At 40.0% G+C, this 21,788-nt stretch overlaps 1 protein-coding gene across 1 annotated transcript in view; it reads right to left on the minus strand.

The window, feature by feature from the left end:
* Nucleotides 1-21,788, minus strand: part of cdh13 (cadherin 13, H-cadherin (heart)) — a 374,372-nt gene that overhangs the window by 189,978 nt on the left and 162,606 nt on the right. The window contains exons 5-6 of the mRNA XM_020639134.3: nucleotides 18,689-18,694; nucleotides 17,958-18,110 (exon numbers count right to left, since the gene is read on the minus strand). Of these exons, the coding sequence (XP_020494790.1) occupies nucleotides 17,958-18,110; nucleotides 18,689-18,694 (159 nt within the window). The remainder of the gene's footprint in view (nucleotides 1-17,957; nucleotides 18,111-18,688; nucleotides 18,695-21,788) is intronic.

A 21,788-nucleotide genomic window follows, 5' to 3' on the forward strand; every position in this document is an offset into this window, starting at 1 on the left:
GCTTAGCTCAGTGTGGAAGTATTAAAGGAAAAGGTAGCTGAGCTTTGGTGCATTTTTCACATTCTTAAACACAGACAAGAATAGGAAGGGGGAAAAGGGAGCTGGTGAAAGGGGATTGAGTCATGCATATGGAAGGGGCTCCATTGCTCCATCCACTGCCATCGACTCATTTCACATTCATTCAGCATCCAGCTCCTCCTGAGCCATTCAAGTTATCCTCCCTTTGCTGAGCCGGTGAATTCAAAGGGGCTCTGCCTGCCTGCCGTTTTCTTAAGATGCCAGTGAAACTGCTCCACAGTAGCTCCAAGGTGAATAGTGCTGTGCACCTCCCAAACACTCCTTTGGCTCGGCCTTTATCAGCAGGCTGCTCTCCACCCTGCAGACCCTCGGGCCTGCCCCTAACACAGTTCAGACAGTCCCCAGGAGGGAGAGCTTTCCCTCCCTAAAACTCTCCTCATGTTCTCCCTGGGACACAGCAAGGGGTGCATAATCTGATCACTAAGAAACCTGCTGAACTGCTGTAGTGCAGCTCCAGCACAGTGATTCATCAGGTCAGTTTGGAATATCTACAAACTGAAGGAACTTGAGGATGAAGCCAGCATATTAAATACTTGTTTAAGAAAGGCAGATCTTGACAGTGTCTTGATGGGAAGTTGGAGGTGCCACTCATTGTTAGAACTCGAACAGAGCTCATGAAATATAGATTATGCTAATTGAATAGGAATTGTTTAAAACATTTTTTTTTTTAATTGTGCTTAAGTCACAAACAATCTTAGGAGAAACTGTTTATTTCATTTTGTTGAAACCACAGCTTTTACACTGTGAAGACAACTTTTTGGTTTTTATACTGCTGCAAGATGTTTTCCCCTCAATTTCTCAAGCATTTTCTTTTCCTCTTAGATCCCACAGCATAGATCCTCAAGGTGTCGGCTTCCCTTTGAAACACCCACGGGGACAGCGGGATGCTAATCCACCGGTCCTGTCCACATCTGCTGCATCTACTGTACCTTCACATTCTTGAATAATCCTATAGCAATAAAATTAAGGGTTTGGAAGCAGCCTGCCAAGTAGGAAACACAGATGAAAGCTCATTTCATCATCTTGCTGTGAGAGAAATGGAAAGACCAACTTGGTTTGGACGAAACACTTTCGAAACAACAAGTCTCTTAAGACATGCTAAGGTTGAAATATAAGTTACATAGGGCTCGACATTTTTAGCAATGCTAGTACCTACTTAAGGATGGCTATGTTGATATATTAGTCCATATATATTAATATCTTATAAAATATTAGATTTCGTATCAAGCACCAATGACTCCCAGACTCCTCTTGCATCCAAAGAGGGTTGTTTTTTTATTTTCTTTTTTCTTCTATTTTTTTTTTTACGGGAGATCTCAACGGCTATAGGATGGATACATTTGATATCTGCGGGAAATATTTATTATGTCCACTGGTATTAATGCTATTGAAACTGAGAATCTACAGATTTTTTTTAGGTGGCTACACCAAAAGGTTACGTGATATTACCCAAGATCTACTGCACTGGTTGGGTTGAAACATAACACTGTACAAATTACAAGACACTATATCCATGTAACATTGCTGTAACAAATTATCTTTGATGCCAACAGAAGATGTATATCATAGAAAGTATCATTTATGTATGTGGCCTCAGTGACACCACCCATAGGTTTCTGAAGTGCACTTATGAAGCCAAACGAAAAATGCTGTATCAACCTAATTTAAGGATTTAAGGATAGCCTAGTGACAGGCAAGAATGTGGAGTTGAGGATGGCCTTAAGCCTTTTGGCAAACAGCTACAACACACCTGCTGGTAGTCACCTCATATCAGTCAATTCCCTAATTATGCATAACTTTTGTCTTGCATAAAATCAAAACAAATGATCAACCCCCGAAAATTGTTTGACTATAAAGGAAAGAGATATTCAGATCGATATTGATTTCTGAACCAGGCTGTGGACACTCTAGGAACTACAGTGTTTTCCACTTCCACATTGGCTTCATAGCAAGACCAGTTTTTTGCTCGGTTTCTATCTGAGGTTTGGCATGAGAAGTCCTAACTATCGCGATTGGATGGTCATGGTGCTTTGTGCCAATATGTATGTCCAAATCAGATTCAACGTTATAACTTTGGTGATCTCTTCATGTTGAAAGCCTCAGGTCAAAATTTTAATAAGTCTAAAATTGCTTGTGACTAGAAAGATGTCAAACTGATGGAATTCCAGTCAGCCTACTTGGGTAGTGTCAAACATGACATGGTAACACATAAACCTTATCAGGCTAGCAAAGACGATGACCTCGCAGTGAAATAGAAGAGGGGCTTCTCGAGTACATTGCTCAGTCCTCAGTACATTTGTCTTTTACCACTTAAAAAAACACATGACTTCTCTCCACTATCACTCCCAAAATATTAGAGTTTGCAATCCAACGTGAACAGTAGAGAACAAAATAAACTAAGTTTTGATTAAAATGTTTCATCCATTTGACCCATATTTGTGGTGATTGAGCTCATCAGTTAATTCCTTTCATTTTTTGACCACTTCCTGACCCAAATAATTGCATTGGTCTAAAACAAGATGTCATGGAAAAAGCTCAACCTACACTGAAAACTTTACATAAGAGGTTTTTATTTGAACTGAAATCACAGCATGGCTCTTTGTGTTATCCATGTTTGAGCAGCCAGCTCTTAATCTTTAAAAGTGGAATGTGGATGCCTTTGTGGTCTAATTGGCAGTCATAAAAGCTGACTGGTTGTAATCAGCGTGATCATCTCGGGCTCAGTGTGCTCTTCAGCAAACAAAAGCTAACAAAACTGCTTTTGGAATATCGGATTGTGTGATGTATGAATTTATTTTTCTGTTCCCTATCCAAGAATCTGAAACGTTCCTCATTACATCAAAAGAAAAGAAGCCCTTGGAAAGTCAAAGAACGATATAAATAGATGGTCTTTGGAGAGAGAGAGAGATTGAACAAAAGATGGAAGGTGGGAAAAAAAGTCGGGGAGTGAAAAAGTAGAGAAAATGACAGAAAGGATCTTTCATTCAGCTGGCCGTCTGGTGAGATAAAAAATAATCCTGCTTCAGAAAGGTGTTGAAAGAGTCACAAAGGCTCTCCCTGGTGTATCTTGGTAGAAAAAACCCCGTCCTCTCAGAAGGTAGCCTATAATTCAATCTCCTTTGTCTGCCACTGAAGGTTCTGTTTGGAGGGTCGGTGGAAACCAGGCTTAGCTGCCTGCACCAATTCTTTTGCAATGGAATATATTCGTCCCCATAGGTGGCCTGGATTTGGAGCTTTCAGGTCTGAGCTATGCCATCGACACAACAGCTGAGTGTAATTACTGTGCAGGTTATTCCCATCATAAAGGTGTAAAGTTCTAATTGTGCAAAGGTGTCTTCCTTTTTTGTCAATTTCCATTGCATTCAGCAAAGTCCACAACGTGCAATTTCTGTGCAGCTGTGTCCACTAGCTCGGTATAGTAAGGTGGTTCTCAACTGGTCGAGCCTCAGGACCCACCACCAAGTCCTTCAAGCAGATTGTATTTAATAAGAAAGTGTGCAGTTTGGACCTCAGATGGTAAGTGTGATATAACAAAGAAACTGAACTAAACAATCTTGTTTTAAAAAATAGACCTTTGGACACAATTTTTCTTCCAGTCACACCTTTGTGACCCACTGAAAATGGCTCCGCGACCCACCAGTTGAGAACCACTTGTCTAATATATCAGTTTGCAGTCCTGCTAGTCATATGGCAGTTAAGCTCTCAGCCTACAGTAACGTTGATAGTTGTGAGGAAGGAACCCACAAACAGCGTCCCATTTTCCTACCTTTACCTGGTGGCTGAACATGCGGTCATGACGCTGTGAGTGTCAGCATTTTATACTGGTATACTGGTCACATTGGTATAAGACATGGTCCACTTTTTAGGGGAAATAAAGTGAGTTGTGACTATTTTATGGTTGTTAATTCAAATGTGGATGAAGGTCTTCGTAAACGATAGATGTGTTTTCCATTTTTCTATGTGATACCATTAGAAGCACAGGTTTGGTGCCTCGATTCTGTGATCACATTCATTCTCCCTTCAGAGATATACTTTAATAATCTATTTAACTATGTCAATCAACTGCTCCTCCTTTGTGGTCAATGTCAGCCATTTTAGTGGATAATGCTGAGAATCATTCCTGTCTCCACAGATGAAAGTGGAGCTGCCCTGGTACTAAAGCCGAGTGCATTAGGGGCTGTGCTGTGCTCCTCAGCAGGCAGTGGACAGGCTGTATTAGCAGCAGTAATGCCCGAGGCTGAGCAACAGGGCACTCACTGTTTAATCAGGTTATCTGGGAGTAGAGGCACAGCAGTATGTCTGCAGGGGTTTTAGGGGGTTTCTGGAAGGACAGCAGGATAGTGACACATCTCACTGAGTGGAATGATCCTGACCTGGAGAGAGGCTTAAAGCTTACCGAAAAAAAGTCCCTGTGAGCGGTGTTGAAACTGCTTCAAAGAAAGTTTATTTCTATCGTGCAATTTATTTGAACTTTGGTAAGATATGAGAGTATATTTCTAAGAAGTAATTAGTGGTATGAGACACCAAACAACGGGCTGGCGAACCGTTTCCTGTGTTGTGCAATCATAGTGGCCCACACAATTAAGCATGTAAAATGTTTATAAACCACAGGCGCAGGCGGTGTAGTAAAATGTGCAGGACTCTGTGGAATGAGAGTAAAAGCTAATATGGTGGCCAAAGGTCTTCTTGCTCGGGGAGTAGGTGTATGCGGTGCTCCTGTTGATGGTGTATGTGTGTGTTTTTGTGTGTCCTTTATCTCCTGCCCACATACAGGGACTAAGTGCACATCAGGGCTGTTTTCCTGTGTGCAGGGCAGCGTATCCTGCTCTCCAAAGCCCAGGAAATTACAGTCCAGCCAAGCAGAAAACAGGAGTGGGATTTGGACAACAGGCTTCACCTGTCTCAGGACTCTCGCTCATAAAGCATCTTCTACTCTAAATGAGGAAGGCGTTGGATAGCTGTATGAAACAGTGGTGAATGTACTCTGAAGACTTCAAGTGTTGGAGTGTGCACCATATGTTACTGAAATTGCAATGAATGGTTTGCATTTATATGGATACAAAAAAAGTGTGAAAAATAGAATTGTGATTATTTACCATTCGCCACTACACATAGTAAGGCGCCTATATGCAAAGTTATGGACGTACACAGGATCCCTCAGACAACCATGTTTTGCACTTTTCGTATTTTAAATCAGATGTGTGATTAGTCCATTACTACACAATAATTAAAGACAATGTGGCTTACCCAGTGCAACAGGAGGAGCCTCTTTTTACGGCTGTGCCCGGCATTGCCCTCTCACATATGTTTTCACTTCATCATGACTAAAAAGACTTATTGACTCTGATTGGTGGTGTGACGGCCCTCGCGCCAGCAGGGCCTGCTGTTGTGCTTTGCCCTTTCTGTCTGAGTGTTTTTGTTTCGGCTGGTGGCCGGTGTTCTGCCACACCTGGGTAGACCTGGCCGGTCTCTCAGGTGTTAGGCTACTTAAGATCGGGCAGTCAACCCATTCACTCTCAGCCACTCATCACCGCAGCTCCTCGTCTCATCAGGCTTTTGTTGTAGTTTGCTCATGTTAGTTTAGTTTTACACTTTACCACATACAGCACACACTCACCCAACAGGTGACACACTGATTCACTGACAAACACACCTAACTCTTTTGTAAATTGTGACTTTTTGGTATCTTGTTTAATAAACTTTTACACCATTTAGTTAAACTGGTGTTTTACTAAATGTAAATTAATGTCTCCCTGTTATTTATCAGGCCTTCAGAGCCAGGTCATGACAGTAGTTAGCTTAAATATTCAAACCTTTAACATGTGTCACTATCTGCATCTCTCTCTTGCTTATTTTAAGTCACTACTGTATAACATGCATGCAGCAGTAGTGTGTGGGATGTCACATTATGCACAAGGACCCAGATACACTTTGCAAAATGAGGGCACACTCGGAAGACTTGGGAGAATGTTTCCCACAAGACCAGCAGACAGGAAGGTCTTGATAACTCAAAAATTCATTGAATGCAAATTAAAGACACAAAGGAACAAACATGTTACACGTGAAGAATACAAGAAGAGAGCCGTTAATGTGCGACGGTGGAAAATGTTTGTCATGTTGTTCCTGCTGTTTTTCATGAACTGTTACTGAATGGCTGATTGCTTTGAACTTGTTAACATACGTTTAATTTTTTTTCCCCCCAGAATTATAAACGTATTAAAACATTACCTCTTCCGTTAGGAGGACACACTCTGTAAACTATAAATGATATACACAAGAAAGAAACTGTATATAACAACAGAACCACACATACAGCATTCAATTCAACAACCAGAAAGGTGAACTGTTTTGATTTTCATCTATCCTTCCACCTATAAGCAACACGACAGATTAATATAAAAACCCTCTGTGTGACACCTGAGCAGGAGAAAACAGCCGCAGTCGAGCAGCTTTAATCCAGATGGACAGAAACAGGAGCAGTGACTGTAAAATGTGATTAAACAACAAAATTGCGTAGGCATCCCGGGGATCTGTGCCTTGTGCTGTGAAGTATAAGGCTAAAAAACATGCAAAGTCACCACATTTTGCAAATTGTGAGAATTATATTTTTGTGTCTGTCTGCAAAAATTAAATGCCTGAAGCAAGCTTAAAGTCACACTGTTCTGAATGTTAAAACACCTGTGTTAAAAAACCTGCTCTGTGTCGATGTATAATATACATTAGTATGATGTAGCGATTATTTTTGTTGGAAATGTTAAGAGAACTGTAGGAACAAAGGACTGAAGAGTTTTAACGTCTCAGGGGAGGACCGGCGAGCTGTCATCAAATCCCTTCTTCCTCATTCATATTTCAACTCATGTTCATCACACTACTGCAGCATCATCAGCAATGAGCAGCCAATCATTTGTAGACACTTAACTTTCAAATTCACATGAATGACTGACGGTTCGTTAGGCATTCACCAGGAAGTGCAAAGTGTTAAAGTGCACCTGCTATGCTGATGTGTGTGTAATGCTCTTTCTCTGCTCAAAAACTATTCTTTTTTAATTATATTCTACAATGCATGTGCAAAGATGACAACATGTCTTTTATCTTTATGCATCTTGCAGCTGATAGCACCAATCCATCGCTGCTTGTTCAAGTGATCACAAAAATTGTGTTGCTGAATAACATACTGTAGCAGATGTCTGTTTGTGTCCACACCTGCACAGTGAGACTGACCTTTAAACTCTCTGTATCAGGGTGAAAAAGCTCCTCCCCATGGTTCTGACAGACAATTTAGCTTTGAGTGATGTGCACATTTCTATACATATCAAATCATGCATGCATAATTAAACTTTATTTATTTTCTTTGCTACTTTCCACCAAGCAAAAACCTTAAAATGAATGTAAATATATAAAGACAGTGACCACAGCCAAAGCCATTTCCATCAGCTGAGCTGTCTAAGCATGACGCCGTTTGAATTCTACTCTCTCTGAAAAAGGTAAATATAGGTGAAAATGTTTGGCTTTATTTGCACAGTTTGACAAGCTAACAAAACAGTTTTTGAGCGGACAGCTTTGGATAGTTTTTTGAAATCTCAGATATTTAGAAATTCTAAACAGCTGTCAGTTTCCGATCAGTCTTTGCAGGGCTGAGATAGGTCTATATGTTTGTTTTTTAAGTGAGCCCTCCCTTTGTCCCTGTGTTTTTGCGGCTTGACAGAAGGAATAGAGGGTATATGGTGTCTTTTGGATCTGCTGTCAGAGAAGATCACGAGGATAAATGTGACTTTCTACTGCAAGACTCGAGCTGAGACACAGAGCTGAGGCCAGAGTAAGCAGACGTGAAACCAGACGAGAAGAAAACTTTGGTTTTAATTACGTTAAAGAGTTAAATGCTGATATTTGAAGAGTAGTATCTAAAGCATCAAATTATCAGCACTAGTGATGGTGATAATGAGCCTACAACTCCAGACTATTTTGGTCTAACCAGCATTGTAAGTAAAAGCTTAAATGTGCAAATCACAAAGAAAATAAAAACATGTTTTAACTCCAAAAGATTGTCCGACGGAGCCTTTGTGTATCTGTATCATATTGTGTGTCCAAACATTTCCACATCTGCCAGAAAAGCAGCCCAAAGGACTCAGCACACTTATTGTTGTGATGACCTGCATTACTGAGGGTCATATCTCTACCTGTGTAAACAAGACTGTTATTTATCACTTCACGTTCTACCCTTCCTCTGTTCTAAGCCAATTAGAGTTCTCCGACGCCACTCTCGACACGACCCGAGCTTGTCACAAACACATTGATAAGCCCTGTTCTCCTCCTGCACCACCTCCCCCCCTCCCTGCCTCTCCATTTTCCATCTCATTAGCATTCATTTTCTCCCTAATTGAGCCTAATAAGGAAATAATGTTTGACATTAAATCCTTCTGAACATGTGGCCCAGCTGATCGCTGTGTCTGTTTGCTATTCCACAGCAAGTGTTGACTTTGCCTGGCGTTTGTTTGTTTGCCTTGCTTATGGTTCTTGTAATAGCCTACTTACAATTCCCACTTTCCATCTGTCTGGAGCTGACCCCTCGCTGTTTTTTCAGCTGAAGTTTGACTGCACTTCTCTCAAATGTGTTTGCAAAGTTCTACTTTCATTTCTAACAATGTGTGCATCCATATTGTTTCAGATTATGCTTCCAAAACTCACCAGCGCATTAAAGTACCAGTAAACTTTTCAGATTTTTTTATTTTTTATTTCTAGGACGATTATAATATGATTTAAAATAAAGACAATCATCAAGCAGCATAACAAAGAGAAGAAGGAATAGAATAGAATAAATCATCAGGATAATCTGTTTAATATAACCTCGGTTGAATTATTGTTGTAAATCAAGAGAAAGAAGCTGGAGGAGTAGTTGGACCTTAAACATGTGCCTGAAGAAGAGGACGTGTCCGTGTTATCAGGTGGCTGCACGCGGTCGAGACTAAGACCCTGAACACAAGGAGCAACACTCTACAGACAGATAGACATGATCTAAATCTAAATAACATCTGACTCTATTGTATTCAGTTAATAATAGACTTGGCCTTTTTTTTACATTTGCCCACAAACCCATCATGGATTACAAAATGATGGTCAGACCACCTTATGTTTGTGTGGCAGTTTGAGCATTCAGTGGAACTGTACAAAAAAAAAACATACCAGATATCAACGTTACCCATTTTTTGTTTGTTCTGGTCAGGTTGTCTGCACAGGTTGTTTTTTATTTATCTGTGTTGAAGCAACTGTTTCTCAAAGACATAAGGGATACATTCCTATACCACAGTAGGAGTTTCCAGAAAAATAAAAAAATAAAAACTAACATTACATGAGGTGTATCAGATGCACTTTTAATCATGTCTTTCATTTAAAAAGTGGACTGCATGCTAAACAGTACCAGTAAAAGCAGTATAATGGTATGAAAGGCTGCGCCTGCTGTCATGACTGCAAGAGCAGACGCTACCAACACTCACCTTGTGCAACCTGCCCCCATTCATTGTGTACTGAGAGCAGCTGCTTCAATGTGTTGTGATATACAGAATAACGGCAAAGGCTGAGCAGGCTGGCAATGTCACTTTTTAGCAGTTTATAGCTCATAATCCTGCCTAGATGAACAGCAGAGGTGGGCAGAGCGACTCTAGGTAAATGGGTCTATACCTCACAACTATCAACGTACTGTTAGCTGAGAGCTCAACTACCGTATGACTACAAGGACTACAAACTCCACATGGCAATAACAGATGGTATTGGACAGAGCTACACAGCTGTACAGAAGCTATACGTTGTGGACAGTTTTTCCCTTTTTTCCCCTCTAGGAGACCCCCAAAACAGACTGCCTTATATACTGGTGCGATTTATATCCTGGTTTTTATGGAGCCCTAAAAGCTCCACAGAAGTGAGAGGAACACCAGAGTCAGGAGATGAAACACTCTGGGGTGTTATATGGCAGCCTCTTTTAACACACTAGTAATAATGTGATTATGTGTAGATTCAAAAATATTGATCATAGAGCCAAAACAGACACATTTAATAAGGCTCTGCCATATGTTAGATTTAAAAGACCCCAAGGTCTCCTTTTCACAGTGCCAATAAAGTGCCTTTAGAGTAATGGGGATTTCAATCCGCCTCTGAATATTTAATGTTTAAACTCCCACATAAGCCATTAGCTACAGAAGCAATGGAGACCCTGACAATGAATGTGAGCGGGACAGCCTGCAGGGAGCACGGGGCACCGTAAAAGTGATACAGTCTTCATTGTGTACACAGAGGACCGTCTCTGTGTACACAGACGTTACATTTGATAGGAGCCCCTTGTTCTGACTTAGGACTGAGACACAGACTATCTGCTTGTGATAATAGTGAACAAGATATCGTACAGACCTGCTCTTGAAGAAGAGAATTCAGAAATGAGTGACCATGTGAAGCCTGCACGTGCATCAACACAATGAAGACATAACAGCTCTCCTTCAGGAACTCCAATAACCACGTTAGAAATAATGATCATGTAAGAAGCTAATTCTAACTCCAGGTCATTGAAATGATCACACATCAAAGGCAGCATTCACTCTAATGGGGGTGTAAAAGCCATTTCATATCATTTTTTGGTCTTTGTTCAGACCATGAAAGAGAAATCCCTCAGTGTGTTTGTAAAAAAAGACTAATGCTAATCTGGTATCATGAGAAGGATTAATTATCTTATAAATGCATTCAATGCATTTAAAATCTAAAACTTATACATAATATTTTGATAGCTTTTATGCTGGATGTTTGACCTACTGACTGACAGTTTCAATTAAGTCTGTGTTTGCCACAAACAGAGCTTACTCGTGAACTTTTATGATTTCCGTTATTCTTGTAATGTGGAGTTGTGTCTTAAAGGCAGAACAAGTGACATTTTACACATAAATAAAACATAAATCAAGTCTACCATCTGTAAATGTCTCCCTGAGTCATGACTGTCTACAGTGAGTGAGAAGCTCGAGTCCCTCCAGCTGTATTGTTTTTAGAGTTGTGTTTACATCATGTTTACATGGACGGGATGGCCTTGAGAAGAACGTACTCCTTGCTTATTTGGATGTCATGTAAGTGTCTTTATATAACGGTCATTCTGTGTTAATTTGTGTTCAATGTGAAGCTAGTTAACCAAAGTGTACTAACATTAGCCTGCTAACACAACAATGCAGGTCACAGGCGACTGCAGCTCGAGTAAGTACGAACAATTTTGTCTACTGCTTGTGCTTCATGGTGCTTAAACATGGTGCGTTCTAATTGATAACTCCTTCATGCGAACGTGAGTGGGGAGGGGTTGGAGGTGTGTTGCTGGAGGAGAGCGGAGGCTGGAGGAGAGCGGAGGCTTCAGAATAGCGGAGGTGTGGCCAAACAGCAGTTTGTTTTGGTTTGATGCTGGTGCTCAAGGACGACATCTACTGGATCAAGAAGTCGCACCTTCTTCCTTTAAAAATAAAGAGCCGAAGGCAGAAACTGAATAGTGGTTTGTGAAAAGTCTGATTGGAAAGACAAAAATCGACTCATACATGACCCTGTGTGTTAAAAAAAAAAAAAAAAGCAAAAGACAAAAGAAGCCGAAGAATAGAATAGAATAGAATTACTTTATTGATCCCAAACTGGGAAATTGTGGAAAATTAAAAGAGAGGAGAGACATGTCGCTCAGGTGAGGATTCAAATTTGTTCAGAAGTCTTCAACTGTGGAAACAACTGAGTAAAAAAGAGTTTAGTTCTATCACCTATAGACAGATGATGTACTGGTCGTATACATTATCCAGCCTCATGTGCATTCTGTATATTAAGGATTCTTCTGTCTTCCAGGTCATGCACTTCTGTATTATAATAAATCAGAAGCTTCAAACTATTTTCATTGTTCATCCTCAGTAGGTTTCTTTCTCTCTATCTCTTAAAGTCCCTCGTCACATTGGATTCAGCTGAGTCTTTGTGTCATTAAATATTTCTGCACTGAGCTAAAGTTTTTCCAAAGCAAACACATTCAAATCTTAATGGAGGAGCTCCCTCGATCCCTGGGTCTATTCTTTACCGTCCTCTTTCAATTTCTCTCTTTGTCTGCGTCTTTAGACTTTGCAGCAGGCAACATTATTTCATTAGACTTTTGGTTTTGAAAGGAGAGGCTGAAAGCTGGAGCTGAGGCAGATTTTTAACAAATGTACAGTGTCTTAGAGTTTTGAATAGTGCTTATAAATAAAATGTATTATTATTATTTACTTTGATGAACCGTTACATCGCACCCACCTGTCAATCATGTCAGCTACGCGCCTGATTATGGATAACACATATCGTTTTCAAACTCAAAACGGAGCAGTTTAAAAAAAATTAACCCCCCCTGTACAGAATGGTCCAGTGATGACAATAACTAACCAGACTTATTTGTTTTTTTTGTACTAGGCTGTAAACATGTTAATTTCTGCTGTAAAAACTCTCTATTTTTTGCCAGTCATGTGTATGTGACTTCCTGTGTTCCTGCAGCCAGCCTCAAGCAGACAGTCAATGAGCTGCAGGATTTTGCACTTCTGCATTGGCTTCATTTTTCAAGACCGGATGTCGCCGATTGAGTAGGACCAAACTGTTGCTACTTTTTGTTTTATATACATATTGACAGACTGTCTTAAACACATTTTGCAGAGACAACAATTACATTCACAATTTCCAAATACTCTGTGCGTGCGGAAAAAAGATAAAATCGCACAAACAAAATGTTGCTTTGTCTTTCTGAGGATGATTTGTTGTTCATTTGGTGCCCAGTTTGACGTTATGTTGATAAATTGATGGAAAATACGATAGTGAGTTTGTATATAGTGTTTTATTTTGAAATTGATGGGACGTGCTGTCCTTTTCCTTGTCTGACTTGTCTGTCCAAAGGCCCAACTAGGGACACGAGTTGGAAATTAGCAATAGCTATATGCTCTTTATGCTGCATCAGTTTCAAACCACGTTAAATTGCATTGTCCCTTTTAAATAAATACATTCAAATTCAAACTTCTTGTCCAGGTTGTTCTATTCTGTCCAGTCAGAGGCGCTGCTTGTCAACAGGTAAGGCAGGCAACTGCTTGTGGCCCCAGACCAGTAGGGGGCCCCTGAGAGCCAAAAAACCTAAACCAAAGCAGTGGCACAAAACGACAGTAGGAAACTTCCCTTAGGGGAAGAGTTAACAACATTCAAGGTGTTTGAAGTGCTAATTAAGGTTTGGGCTTTTTGCTAGTTAACTTACAAATACACAAACTTATGAAGTTAGTAAGTGATGCACTCAGAAGCCTTGGAAAAACTTCTTAGTTTCTAAAGAAGGTGGTAGAAGAAGTAGGTTGATGAGAAAGCCTTGATAGCAACTGGAGCCTATAAGGCACACCAGATAAACAAGCAGTTAAATGTTTAAGTAACACTCTCTTTAATTTTGGTTTTGGAAATGTTTAAAAATAGATTCAATCCTCCAAACTCTTCAAATGGCATATACAAGAGCCAAATAATTTTGGCTGACATTAACATAACAAGTGACTATTGGTATTCACCATTCAAAATGCATTTCATTTGAGTATCGTTGTATCAGACTAGCAGTTCTCTTTCTGGCTGTCACCAGAAAAGTGAACTCTATGGATTATAATAAGCATGATACTTCTTCAGAGGGTCAACAAGTGATGCACGTACATGCGCAGTATGACTGCATTTGGGGGATCAACACAATATATGTGTATATCTATATCTGTCTCAACAAATTGAAGATAGACCTAAGAAAGATATCGTCCAATATATATCGGTATCGGATGTTTTTTCTCCCTAACATCGATCTATCGAGCTTCAGACTATTTATTGCACATGCCAACGTTCTCCTTGTCTTTGGCAGCATTTGCTTTAGCATCCTGTTTTTTCTTTTCTTTGCTTAATGGCGTGTTTCAAAACTCAGAAATACCACCTCACACTCATATTGATAGCTAACACCTGACTCGTTTGATACTGTAAGGACTTAATGTGGCATGTTTTGACATTATGCTTTCCAACACTTGTGTAAACCCAAATCTTATAAATCAGTATTTTACACAGTGTGGGGTAAAGAGAGGGTACAGCTGAAAGTTATACTGCTTCTACTCTGAGTTCTGACCTGCTTCTATGTTAAGAGAATACTTTTGTTTGACTCCTAACGTGCACACAGCAGCAAGCAAAGCAAAAACCAAGTGTTATTGGTATTTACCAACAGAAATCCTGTTATGTGGGTAGCAAATGTACCCGATTGGATATTTGCCCTATCAAGTTCTGGACTTGTGTTAAAATCAACTATCAGGTATTTTTTGTAGAAAGCTGCTGGTAGTTTTTATGTCAATGTAGCATATTTTATTTTGTTTGGACTTTAAATTCTAAATTAAGTTAGCAAATATATTCCTTAGGTGCATAGGACACTGTGTACTCTGTCTTACTTGCAATGAACTAACATTGGCAGTGAGACAGGGGTGCAACATTTTTAAGTACTTTAAATTGTTACTGTGAACATGCATTATTATCTTTTTGTCTCACTAAAATATTAAGCTAATGTTGTCATTATCTTGTGTTATAAAGTAGATATGATTGATGAGGTTAGAAAGGGTTAATCATTTATATTTGTTTGTGTGTGTTTTTGCGCTTGTCACACTTCAGGCAACACCTGCATACCTCAAAGCCTTAGATGGGCCGCCCCAATCAGAAAAGTCTAGACATGTGTGTGCTGGAAAAATCCATCAGCTGAGCTATCAGCTAATATATATTGTAGAAGCCAACACAGGGAGGTAGACCCCACGGTGCTAATCAGAGGCATAGCAATGTGCCTCAAGGTCTAAAGTCTCTCCGAGAATGCGAGAGTCCAAAGTTGTGATGGCTGTTTTGACTTTCTGTCCATAAAACCATATGATAAATATAGCAGAAAGATGTAAGTAAGATATATTAGTAAGAAACAAACTAACAGACTGCATAAAAGATGTCAACTCCTGGATGTCCAACAACTTCCTCAAACTAAACACAGACACAACAGAAATACTCAACATTGGTCCTAAAAATCAGAGATAGCACATCCATCTTCACCTCAAATCCATGTCCATGAAACACAGTGAGCAGGCCAGAAATCTTGGCATTATTTTGGATTCTGACCTTAGCTTTGACAATCATATCTCCAACATTACCAGAACAGCATTTTACCATTTAACGAACATATCAAAACTCTGATCCTTCATATCCCAAACTGACGCTGAGAAATTAGTCCATGCTTTCATCTCAACTAGGTTAGATTAGTGCAACGCTCTATATGCCGGATTATCCAAACAATCTGTAGGAAAACTTCAATTTATTAAAAATTCAGCAGCCAAAGTCCTGACCCGTACAAGGAAATTTTATCATATAACTCCAGTCCTCAAAACTCTCCAGTGGAAGTGGAAACACTTTCTTTCTTTTGTATGCTGTATTTTGATTTTGTTTTTAACCTCAATACAAATCACATTGAGCTTATCTGTAATGAAATGTGCTACATAAATAAAATTGCTATTGCTATATTATATATATATTATATATATTAATCAATGTTGTTTTCTCACACAATATCACTCCTAAATAAAACACATCCTACCTCCTTCTCACCACTAAAAAAAGGCTAAATGGATTAAGCTCATCTTCCCTATGAAAGTAACACGTCTGATTGTCCGACCAATGAGAGTTCATCAACCAACTAATCCACCAACCGACTGAAGGGTGTCAGCCCTACATATCACAACATTACTTGTAGTAGTCTGCGTGTGCTCTGGGTGTATACTAACATATTGGAAGGGGATAAAAGTAATAATCCTGAGTCTGAACCCAGCATGATCTCTTGATCACAGACAAAAAAGACAAAAATCCAACATATTTCAAGTAATGTAAAGGGTATATGTGGCTTTCAAATGGAATGGAAGACAACACCCTGATTGGCCTGATTTGTTTGACAGTCACATGAATAATCAAGCAACCACTTGTGCCCCTTGTGCCCCTTGTGTCTGACTTTGCAGACAGATTAAGTGTAAAAAGCGAAGCTGAAACACCACTAACACACGTGCCTCATGCTCTTTGGACAGCGCTCCACGGGTTGTATAAACAGAGTCCTTTATGTTAATAGATTGAACCTGTATAATGACTGGATGTATGTTCTCTCTAACAGACCATAATGTCTGTTTACCAAATTATTCATGAGATACAAGGACGTTTGGTTACTGGCTGTCAAAGGTGCTTTGTAAACAACTGGAACCAGACGGTAACCACTGAAAGTCAATGTCCTGGTTTCATCTTGCATGTAATGATTCCAGAGCAGGGAAAGACACCCAGAGAAAATTAAGATGATATGTTTGCTGCTCTCAGCCTCCCTCCTCTGCCTGCTCTCCTCTCACATCTGTTGGTATTTACAGAGTGAATTATTTCTGAGGTTTTATAAAAGCCAGTTAGCTTATCAACAGCTTGCATCCAGCTGAACGCTCGCACTCACGTCTGGTTTCAGAAAACAGGATGAGATTAATCAACTTACTTAAAAAGTACACTTATATGCCCCTCTTAAACTTTCTTTCCTTACAGCAATGGTTCCATCAACAAACAGAACAGGCCTCTCCAACGGGCTCTAATAATGTTCTTCTTCTGAGTGCATCAGTTCAGCCGTGACAAAATACAAAGCCCATCCATTCCTGTTTAACAGCCAATCAAAAGCTTCACCACAAACCATCACGACAGATCATTTTCCACATGCCCGTTTTCTGAACATTTGTTAATTTGAATTTGATTTGTTAAAGTAAATGATGATTTAACTACAGAATTTAATGAATAAGTTAAACAAAGATTTAATCAGGGGCCAAAATTGCATCTACATCAACTCTAAACTGACAAAGAAATTGACAAAAAATAGAAAATGTTTCAAGGAATTAGGCCTGGGCAAAAAAATTGATATAGCTAAGAATTGCAATATTCGTTTCCCAGTAGTATTTTAATTTTCCCACCACCACATCAATGCATTAAATGCCAGCATTTTTAAAGATCTTGAATGTCTCATCAAGATGCAAAAGAGTTACATTAGTGTCTGTTACAGGCCGACAGAAGACATAAGAGAGAGAGAGGCAGGGATGTAACCGGATTAGGGGAGGTTCCTAGAACCCCATTAGAGGAACCTTTTTAGCTCCTGCTTCAGAGTAGGTACCATGGTGGTAAAAATGCAGATTGAGAAAAAGTCCACGAGGCATGTAGTTCTCAGGGAACTCCCTAGTGGATAGTTCCTCTTCAGAAAGTCCCCAGAACTGTTTGGGTCCTAAAACACCTAACGACTGTCATACATACATATCCCAAACACAGGAACATGATGAGAAAACCTGAAAGAACAGACAGAAACCAGTGTCTGTGTAGATACAGGCCATACACTTTAACTGGATAATGAGGGATTATTTACTGATAAAAAGTATTAGAAGTCGAGAATCTTGTTCATTTTGTCTTGCGTTAATGTCAACAGTATTTTCAGCTGCTTTCCTGCACCTTTTATTGTGTGCAGGTGGGTAAATAAAAATGAGAACGTCCTAATTTGTCAGTGCCCAGGACTTATATTTTTGTTGCTATGGTAACTTGATATGTATCGTATCGTGAGGTCCTTCCCAATACCCAGCCCTACAATGAGTCACAAAAAAGAAACAATGCAGAATTGGCTAGAGAAAATAAAGGAACATACACACACACACACACACACACACAACACACACACACACACACACACACACACACACACACACACACACACACACACACACACACACACACACACACACACACACACACACACACACACACACACACACACACACACACACACACACACACACCTCGTAGGAGTCAATGGCCTCCCGGTCCAGTGAGCGGCTGACTGACACTTCTCCTGTGTCTATGTCGATGGTGAAGAGACCTTTGGGATCCTGGTCAGCACCAGGACCTGTCAGTCTGAAGATATGGTTTCCAGGCTTCTCTGTTGAAATCACCTGCACACACACACACAAACACATACAGAAACACACGATGACACCAACAACTCAAACAATTGCCACACAAGCTTTTGCCGTTTAATTCTTAATCAGTCTGCTTCCTGGACTGGAGAACAGCTTCTATTTTTCATTTCTCCGGAGCACAGTATGCTGAGACACTTTTTATTAGCATCAGTGTGCTGCTTGATATACTTTGGTGCAAAAGGAGCTCACTGAGCTTCGATGGTGATGCAAAATTCCAGATAGTTGGCTTTTAAAAATTTATATCACACAAGACTTTGATTTGATTTCATCAGTGAGATAACTCCTCCGTGTAAAGTAGGAGAGTTAGCATATTCTGCAACAGCCCTGGCGTCCTGCTGTGAACACTTTAAAATCCAAGAGACTTCTTTTAGATAAGAACACTGGATCAGTTAAGTATCTGAAACAAATCATGGAAATTGTATTTTACCTTGTATTGTGAAATAGCCTGATACAATAGTGATGTGTTTTGTTAAAGTGCTTCCAGGATTGATGGCTAACAATCCTCCCTAAAGAGGGATCTCACAGCGGGACTTTTGGAAACATATACTCACATGAGACTGTCATAGCCAGAAGCATCCACAGATTCCCAGACAACAGGAACAGGCAGGTTGGAGAGAAAAAAAAGACAGAGAAAATACAGCATGTTAGAGGAATATAGAAGAGCAACACACTCCAACTGAGGCCTCGATCTTTGCAGCGCCTGAGTTCAGGGCAGACGATCGAGGAAACTAAAAAAAAATGTTGTGTTGGCAGACTTTACTACGTCCTGTTCTTTATGAAAAGCAAAACAAAACTGTGAGCATGCCTCCAAACATATTGCTCAGTATGCGTCAAGCTTTTTCAAGCAGACTTTTTCACATAGTTTCAAAACAGAGCATGAAACTGATGTGCTGCACAGAGAGTTTATAGCTCTTGCTAATTTCAAACTCAAAAACACTAAATGAGATACATATACATCAAAGACAATATGACAATAGAAATTCTAACAACCAATGAAATTAAATCACAGATTTAAGACACAAATTAAAGGTAGGTACAGCTCTGGTTTGCTTGCAGTGAGCATTTCACCTTTTTTGTAAACGATTTTAAATCTGAGATTCCTTTTATTTCAGGTGTTGATGTGTTTTAGAGTTTACAGCCTTTGATGGACTAAGCCGATTGTCTACAAGTAGATCTAGGTTGTTGTACGCAAGTCCTGTCTTTGAACACATCTGGAGAGAAGTTCAGGGGCATGATTGTTGAAACATTTGAAACTAGTTTGAGAAACACAAATGTACATATCATAACTTCATGTCTGCTGTTCATTTAGTGTTTAGTGTTAACTGATATTTCCATGAGTCAGCAAACATTACAGGAGAAAAAAGACTAAAAGGTTCACCTCAACACTTCTTGATCTCCTGCAGGTGATCCATGACTAAGTGGTTCAGATGAAAAGTGTTTAACCTTATTGGAATAATAATTGATAAAATGACAAAATTAAAACAACCCTCTTACCTGTTTAAGACTGAGCTTGAAGCCAATAAATTAAATTCTATAAACATAAACGCTAAAAAGGTTAGCCTGGTTTAATCCAAAGAGCATTTGTATTGCTGCATTGGGATGTTTTATGGATGTTGTTCTTTTTCATAGAGCTCTGTTATTCTACATTTGGAGAGAGCAAAGTGCTAATCTAAATAAATAAACACAAACCAACTGCAGAGAGATGAAACACAAAGTTGACCATAAATGAGAATCCACATTTGAAGTATTTGATGTTGGAGATCTGCCTCTACGTGTCATGTTCAGAACAGAACAGAGTTCATCCTGTGATTTTCAGCCCCATAATCATGTTTTCATCCCTTTATGTCCAAAGTGCTGGAGCACAGAGCACACACCAAAACAATGAGTCACTCTATAAATACTTTAAGATGATCTAATTGGCTTTGCTGTTGACACTGGGAGGATATTTGGGATTGACAAACAAATGCTTTAGAGCTTAGATATTGCAAACATGGATAATGGTTAAACAGTAGACAGGGTTTGATCTTTTAAACTGTTGTGGTGTGGTTGTAAGGAATGAGTCTACTATAATGCCTGTGTTTGAAGAACCATCATCAAATTAAACTTCCATGTAATGTGAAGCCAAAAACTGCACACAGGATTTGCACCACCATAGAACTTTTCACTCATGCATCCCTCCATATTTCTAGAAGATTTTAGGAAAGCCTGCAACTGAAATGTAACCCCTTCACATGTCCCCCAAAGCAGGAGATTTTTGGAATGGGTGTCCGGGAGCAAGACATGACGTTACAAGGACGCAAAGTGTAATGTTTACAACATAACCATGATGGTGGACGAGGCATCACATTGACTTCTTGCAGACATTTTACAAAGGAGCTGAGCGGAAACAGTCAGTTAGAGTTTAGATTTCAAATTCAGCCATTTTCATTAGAACATGCAGCTCAACCCAAAAGATGTCTGGACTTTTTTTGTGCATGGTGAAAAGACACCCTTTTAGGACTCATTCTGCACTGTTACTCGGTGTCTGGGATAAAAATTGCCCCCCCCCCCGCTGCTCTCTGCCTCATGATCAGAGCAGGGTCATGAGGTCACCTTTAATGAGAGCGCGCTTCCCTGGAACAGCAGCTACAGTTAGGGCCTTTCTACTCCCCACTTGAAAGAGCATGGGAGATGAGACTGCAGAGTTACAAGCCAGACGGAGCTCAGGCCCTTACAGCCTCTCTAAAGGCTCTCTGCCATTTATCTCCATGATTCGCTTCATCATTTCCCTCTGTTCCCTCTCGCTCTCGGGCCACGCTTGGTTCTTCTTCTAATGTGTCCATCTAATGTGCTCTTTCACTGAGCAACTGTATCTCACTTTGCATTCATCCTTTTTTCAAATCTCAGTGTTCAGTGTTCTCCCATTTTTCACTCCCTCTGCTCCTTTTGTTTATCATACTAGATGATGAGAGAGATTAATGGTAAACATGCTACATGAAAAAAAGAAAAACCTTTATTTCTCTTGCCGTTTCTTTTTCTCCATGATGTTTTAAATATATGACTCTCGTCTATCGATTTTTAAAAGAAGTAATATCAAGGGCACCTTCGCTTACTTTGAGTTGTGTTGGATATTCCTAATTCAACAGCAAAGTAAGATTGTGTAACATTGTGAATTGTATTCCTGTTCTATCGTTGTGAGGACATAAACACCGCTATACAAAGCCTACCCATGCATACACACTCTCACAGGTGCAACAGCTGTCACTCAAGACAGAGATATTTCCGAGCTGTAATCACAGTGCGAGCCAACACCTGCTGAGAGTAAAAAACTGGGTCAGATGAAGAAAACCAAGGCGCAACTTTAGTCGGATTCACAGATGGCTGTGCATCAAACTTCCAACTTTAAAGGATGCAAGAAAGACGAAAACAGGAACGGACGTACAGGGAGGATAAGGGGGGGGGTGAGAGAGGAGGGAGTAGAAAGTACGAGAGAGGAAGAGATCGCTGATAAAGACGCAGGAAGTGCAGCTGAAGAGTAACTGAAGTGTCAGGAGGAGTTTGGTGTGATTAGGAGATGTCTCTGTGGGAGGGAAGTGTGATAATCTGCAACGCACACACACTCGGATTCTCACACATGCTGGCATAGAAACGTGCACCCAGTGGCTTTGTCTC

Source organism: Labrus bergylta, chromosome 7, assembly GCF_963930695.1.
Source record: "Labrus bergylta chromosome 7, fLabBer1.1, whole genome shotgun sequence".
NCBI lineage: Eukaryota > Metazoa > Chordata > Actinopteri > Labriformes > Labridae > Labrus > Labrus bergylta.